We start from the raw sequence: 6,629 nt of genomic DNA, 5'->3' as shown, positions 1-6,629 counted from the left end.
AGTGTTTGGGATGTTTATCCATGAATCTCCCGCTGGCTCCTAAAAGTTTCCATACATTTGGGTTTATATAGGTAGTTAAGATTAAGGACACTATATTTCGGTGATAGATGATTTGCTTATTAACAATGAGACGTCTGTGGTTACCTTGTAATCTCCTTGATTGTAGAGGTGCCCATAAAAACATGTGTTTTGCGTACGTATGTTCACGAGTGACGTACGTATTTGTTGACATTAGCATTAGTACTTTGTAATTCGCGGGAAAAGGTACATATCAACCGGTTACTTTCCACTAGATTAACTTTTTCTACATCTAAGGGCACCTAGTAAACTATTCCCCCAACATAAGCTTCTAATGTGTATGAAAATGTGAAGAACTGAAGATTGGGTTGCTTTGATCATTATGTTTCTTCTTTTTATTACACTAAGTTTCTAATTACTTTTAAATTCTTTAGAATAAATTAGTAAACATATTCATGCGCTGTAACATGGCATTTGTTTTGTGTGTGGTCAGCTAGATCTAGCTTTATTGATAATGAAAAGAAGTATCCGACTTCATCCCCATTAAGAAAAATCAGACGAACTTATTAGAACTCACAGGTAAATAAAGTTTTTGTGACAAAAACAACTCAAGATTCAATTCTAAGTAACAAAGGTCGTCCATAGGACGCAAAGATTCTCATTGACGTGGTCTCCAAAGTTTGACAAGCCCTACCATGAGCCCTTGTTAATCCTCACACTGTTACAATCAGACCCAGAAATGAAGCTAGTGGGTTCCCTAAATAAAACCTGTAAAACAGATTTCTGTCAACAATTATAAAAAACAATTTTATTCCTTATTATACATAGGATTAAGTCCACTTTTGGCCCCTCAACTATTGTGTTGCTCTAATTTTAACCCTCAACTACAAAATCGTCTAGTACTGGTACCTCAACTATCAAAATCGTTCACTTTTAGCACCTGGGCGTGGGTGAGGCTATTTTATCCAACGTGGAGCGGTTTTGACACGCAACCTCCATCTCAGTGACATGTGGGGCCCACGCGTCATCGACTCAACCCCTCTCTCCATCCTCACGGCCACTCCCCCTACGAGTCCTCTCTCCGCGCGCGGCGAGGCGGGCGCTGCTCCCTCGCGCGGCTCCCTCACGGGCGCGGCTCCCTCCGACGCGGCGGCGCTGGCCTCCCCTCCTCTCGCGGGCGCGGGCGCTAACCCTCGCGCGGCAGGCGGTCCCGACGCGAGCGACGTGGCGGCGCTGGCCTCCACTCCTCTTGGCGGTCCCGGGGCCGTCGTGGTGCTGTGTGGTCGCCGTGCTGGTGTTGCACCCGTGCTGTGCTGAGCAGTGCCGCTGCCACCGGAGTTGATCCAGGGCTCGACGGTCCTAGCAGCCTGCTGCGCGCCAATGGACCCGACCCTGAGCAAGTGGACCAGCCGCGGCAGCACGCCGAGCGCGCCAAGGCTGTCGGGCATACATGCCGTGGGGCCAGCCGAGCCGCTGCCGGGCTCGCGCATGGGGGCTGTTGTGGCGTCACTGGGACGCGTCTGCCGAGACGCGTTAAGGCGGGCATGTCGCCGCCGGCCACAGGCTCACGGGCTGCTCCTCGAGCCAGACGTGCCCACATCCGCGCCAAAGGCGCCGATGCCAAGTTGCAGCGGCGGCACGCGAGCAGGCAACGCCGCTCGAGCAAGCTGCGGCGGTGCGCGGCAGGGCGGTGGCGCTCGAGCAGCACAACGCGCGAGCAGCACAGCTGCCCGGTTGCCGGCGAGCCATGGCCGTGAGGATGGAGAGGGAGGGATTGAGTCAATGACGCGTGGGCCCCACATGTCACTGAGACGGAGGTTGCGTGTCAAAACCGTTTAACGTCGGTCAAAACAGCCTTGCCCCCGCCCAGGTGCTAAAAATGAACGGTTTTGACAGCTGGGGTACCGGTACTAGACGATTTTATAGTTGAGGGTTAAAATTAGACCGACACAATAGTTGAAGGGCCAAAAGTGGACTTAATCCTTATACATATTAACCATAATACAGGCACTGCACCAATTAGTAAAAGTTATCGAAAAGAGTATGTTCCTAAAATATTATACATTAAACAAGTTCCAGGCATTTCGAGGTGGATTAATTTATAACATCACGTGGAGTGCTCTCCACAAAATATAACATGTGAGCATTTAAAGAAAAAAAATGTTAGATCAAATTGGGCTTGGTCTAACCATTTTCAATAAAATAAATCTAAAAGTCTACAATAAGTGCTAGATATAATAAAAAAATTAATATTGTATGGAAAATTAACTAGATATTGAGTCACTTGAATGTGTGATAATAGTTTGGACTAGCACCTAATTGAGCTGTGCCGAAGCGCGAAACACATGTGTTCGGATTGGGGCGATCAGGCCATGAGTTCATCGAATTGGATGGTGCGGAGTGACTAGTGAGTACCGAGGATCGATGGATGGAAAAATAGGAGCGGGAATCGGCTGCACGAGCGCTTTGGAAGGCACTGCGAAGGCCGCAGGACCGCACGACCGCTTCCCCCTTACTGCGGCAGCTGCAGGTTCCCGGCCAAGACCTTCTTCCAGGACGCCGGTCTCGGCGGCGCTGGTTATGAGGTCAGCCGTTACGTCTACGCCACCTGCAACGACCTCAAGCTCCCCAACTTCGGGGGTCGGAAGCACAGGTCCGCCGCCGGCGACAAGCTGTGGAGCGAGATGGGCACGTTCATCGGCTACGTGGCCGTGTCGACCGACGAGGAGACGGCGCGGCTCGGCCGCCGGGACATCGTCGTGTCGTGGCGCGGCACCATCACCCGGCTCGAGTGGGTGGCCGACCTGACGGCCAACCAGAAGCGTCTGAGCAAGATGGGCGTCCCGTGCCCGGACCCCGACGTGAAGGTGGAGATGGGGTTCGCGGAGCTGTACACGGGCAAGGACGCGGCGTGCCGTTTCTGCAGGTACTCGGCGCGGGAGCAGGCGCTCGCCGAGGTGCGCAAGCAGGTGGAGCTGTACCACGGCAGGGGTGAGCAGGTGAGCGTGACGGTCACCGGCCACAGCCTGGGCAGCGCGCTGGCGATGCTCAACGCCTTCGACATCGCGGAGACGGGCGCGAACGCGTCGCCGGACCATGGCAGGAAGGCGCCGGTCTGCGTGTTCTCCTTCGCGGGGCCGCGCGTCGGGAACCTCAGGTTCCGGGAGCGGTTCGAGCGGGAGCTCGGCGTGCGGGCGCTGCGCGTCGTCAACGTGCACGACGGAGTGCCCAAGGTGCCCGGCGTGTTCTTCAACGAGGCGGCGTTCCCGGAGGCGGTGCTCCGGGCGGTGGACGGGCTGGGCGCCGGCGGCGTGTACACGCACCTGGGCGTGCCTCTGGCGCTGGACCACAAGGTGTCGCCGTTCCTCAAGGAGACCATGGACATCTCGTGCTACCACAACCTGGAGGCGCACCTGCACCTGCTGGACGGCTTCCGTGGCTCCGGCGAGGGGTTCCAGCTCCGCGGGAGAGACCCCGCGCTGGTGAACAAGTCGGCCGATTTCCTCCGCGGCGAGCACATGGTGCCGCCCGTGTGGTACCAGGCGGAGAACAAGGGCATGGTCAGGACGGAGGACGGACGGTGGGTGCTGCCGCCGCGCCATAGGGACATCGACGAGCACCAGGATGACACTGACCATCACCTCCAGCAGCTCGGTCTCACCGCATCAACCTAGTGAACAATGATGGTTGGGGTTGATGCCATGGTGATTGGTGCATCGTGCATAGGTGCCACGTTTTTTAATTAATCCGAGTAAAAAAATGAAAAACGCTACCATAAAGCTTGGTGGATAACAGTATATACTGACTGAAATTCAATTCATATTTGTAAAGATAGATTTTGAAAGGCAGTGGGGAAAAAGGAGTCCACAACATCCAATGCAGAGCTACAGAGACACAAACATATGCCTCTATTCTTTCGACATATTTTGAATTTAAACTCAGTCCTATTAATTTAAACGGTAAGTTACGCTGATGGTTCCTAAATTATTACGCGATTCTCATTCAAATTATAAACTATGAAATTGCAATTTAAGTATATCATCCCAGCCCGGTTCAAATAAGCACGTCACAGTCCATTAGCTGACGTAGCCCTCTAACGTGGAACTGCCGTATGAGTCCCTAATCTACCGAAGTACTGTGATCCCAGATCCTCTTAAGGCACCTACGTTATAGATAATTGTTTTTTAACTATAAAAGTTCATACGTACTGGTTTACACTAATATATGTTTAATTAACCCGTGCTCCCTTTTAGGAGACATGAGCATGCATGTTATTATTTAATACCTAAAACTAATAAAAATTACTTATAAATTTACACTACTTTTTTTTTCTAAATTTATTTTCTAACAAATGTTATGTAGCACTACTTCAGCGAATGAACAATATTTTCCTCTTACAATAAATCAGCATAAAGCCAAATTTCAGCGTAATGAACAGGGCCATCTAATTGTGATAGATGTACCAATTGTTGTCTATATTCTTTTTCATCAATATCCATATGCTACCCATAGTTTCTTTTTTCTTTGTATGGCACATTCGTGTATCTTCAATATGCATTATTTGAAACTTTAGCTTAAATTATGGGTGGCCCTTTGTGGCATTCATGTCTCATGGCGTTATGAATCTAGCTTTTGATTTATAAATTTTAATCTTGTTAGTTGCTACATATGTTTTATTCTTAAGCTAAGCTGAAACTCTTGATCTAATTCTGAATCTAGCTTTTTATTTTTCAAATTTTAATTTTATTAGTTACTGATCTAATTGCTGCATCGATCTTTTTCCATGTAAAAAACGAGTGAGAAATTGAGCTGCCACACCTCAATTTCTAGACACAACAGCCTCGTTGTTGTAGGGCGATGGGCTCGCCTCCATACGACTTTGCATTTCCTCTCTGTTGAAGTGTTGTCAACATCACTGTTTTCTAGATGACATGTTGAAGTGTAGGCAAGACAGAGAGAGCCATTGCACAGCGGCCACACAATTAGAAGACCAAGAACCAGTAAACAAATGTACGTCATACAAAAATCGAGTCTTCTTCATGCACAAGGCTGATATTGCTGGGAATAGAGAAGCATATATCTTAGAGCATTTTCAGTCTCTCTTAAACTCATTTTTATATTATTATTTGATTATTTGAAGAAACGTTTAAATAAAAAACATATATTTTCATCTTTCAACATTTAATCTATATCTTGTGTCACTTTGGAGAGTTGCTTCTGCACTCCATCTATTGGTAGCAAGAAACCGGGAATAGAAAATGATAATATCTAGATATCTAATTGCACCAAAATATATATTCCTATTAATAAGTGAGGATATAACGTCCTTGAATTACGACAGCCAATGTGAGATTGTGCTCGCTGTTGTTAAATGAATTAAGCCCGGTACTCCCACCATTTCAAATTATGAAACTTTTTTATTTTGTAGATAAATTTTTATTATGGATTTAAGTATAATATATATTTGTATATAGTAAAAACTAAAATATTAAAATATATCATAATTTAGAATAGAGGGAGCACGTATCAGCAAAATGGCTTCTTATCAACGGTAATGTTGTGCTAAGGACGTCCGTCCGTCCGGACGTTCCCATTGGTGGGCCACGACACTAGTCCAATAGCCAAACACTCTTCACTTGCGTATGTGCTCGTCCACTCGTCTCCGACAATATCCGCTTGTGAGCCCGTCGTCTGTTCCTCTCCATTCCGTCCGCCGCGACATTCTCCACCGCGTCGGGCGCCTTCTCCACCAAAGCGGCCTTCTCCACTGGAGCTGCACGCCACTCCGCGGCATTGAGCTCCGCATCGGCGAGCCTCGATTCGTCCAAGTCAGCAAGTAGATGTTGCGCTAAAAGCGCATGTTGCAAGCGTATGTTTCAAGTGTTTCAGATGTTTCAGAGGTACGTTGCAAGTGTTTCGTATAGATGTTGCGAAAGTAGAGCGAGATATTGTATATATTGCGATGGTTGTATATGTATTGCAAACATCCGTTCCCAATGTTTCATCTGCTTTTAAGACGTATGTTGTAAGTGTGTTTTATCTGGATGTTGTATATGTTTCGACATGTGTTGTAAGTGTTTAATCTTTTGTTACCAATGGTTTTCAAGTATTTTTTTATAAGTGTTTCAGACGCATGTTTGAAGTGTTTCATTTGTCTTTAAACGTATGTTACAAGTGTTGTATATTTAAAAAATAGATCGAGTGTTGCATGTGTTGCAATCCGGCTGCTGCAGCTGCCCAAGGGCGCGAGGGGTAGGGCGAGCCGCCGACGCCGCGTCGTACGGTACGCGGAGTGCAGGCAACAGGGTGCGCGCGTACGTTACGCTAACACTGCCGTTCCCGCGAATTGCAAGCCACGCTACACAAGCTGTGGTGCCGAGTGGGCAATGCAGAGCTACTGGCACCCAGCTTGATTTGAAACATGCACTCGAAACAAGCGAAACGCCCAGAATTCACGCTCCTCCTGCCACGTGGGCCCAAAACGAGGGACAGAGGAAGCACATGCAGCGTTTTCCCGAAAGACACGAAAAGCAGAACGTCTTCGCTCCGAGGACGACACCCGCTCACGACCCCCCCCCCCCCCCCCCCCCCCCCCCCCCCCCCCCCCCACG

General features: G+C 48.6%; 1 protein-coding gene across 1 annotated transcript; it reads left to right on the top strand.

The window, feature by feature from the left end:
* Window positions 1-1,562: 1,562 nt before the first annotated feature.
* On the top strand, window positions 1,563-3,692 carry LOC136523510 (phospholipase A1-Igamma1, chloroplastic-like). Its single transcript, XM_066517174.1, has 2 exons — window positions 1,563-1,666; window positions 2,459-3,692. The coding sequence occupies exons 1-2, from the start codon at window positions 1,563-1,565 to the stop codon at window positions 3,690-3,692; spliced, it is 1,338 nt and encodes a 445-aa protein (XP_066373271.1).
* Window positions 3,693-6,629: the final 2,937 nt, after the last annotated feature.

This window comes from Miscanthus floridulus, chromosome 18 (assembly GCF_019320115.1).
Source record: "Miscanthus floridulus cultivar M001 chromosome 18, ASM1932011v1, whole genome shotgun sequence".
In the NCBI taxonomy this organism is placed as follows: domain Eukaryota; kingdom Viridiplantae; phylum Streptophyta; class Magnoliopsida; order Poales; family Poaceae; genus Miscanthus; species Miscanthus floridulus.
Note: the sequence above shows the minus strand (reverse complement) of the source record. Positions and strands in the feature narration are given on the sequence as shown.

Excerpts from the sequence above, each read along its gene's own strand:
- LOC136523510 (XM_066517174.1), top strand. The coding sequence starts at position 1,563 with ATGTCGCCGCCGGCCACAGGCTCACGGGCTGCTCCTCGAGCCAGACGT. Across the intron at positions 1,667-2,458 it reads CAGCGGCGGCACGCGAGCAG|GAGCGGGAATCGGCTGCACG; the intron begins GCAACGCCGCTC and ends ATGGAAAAATAG.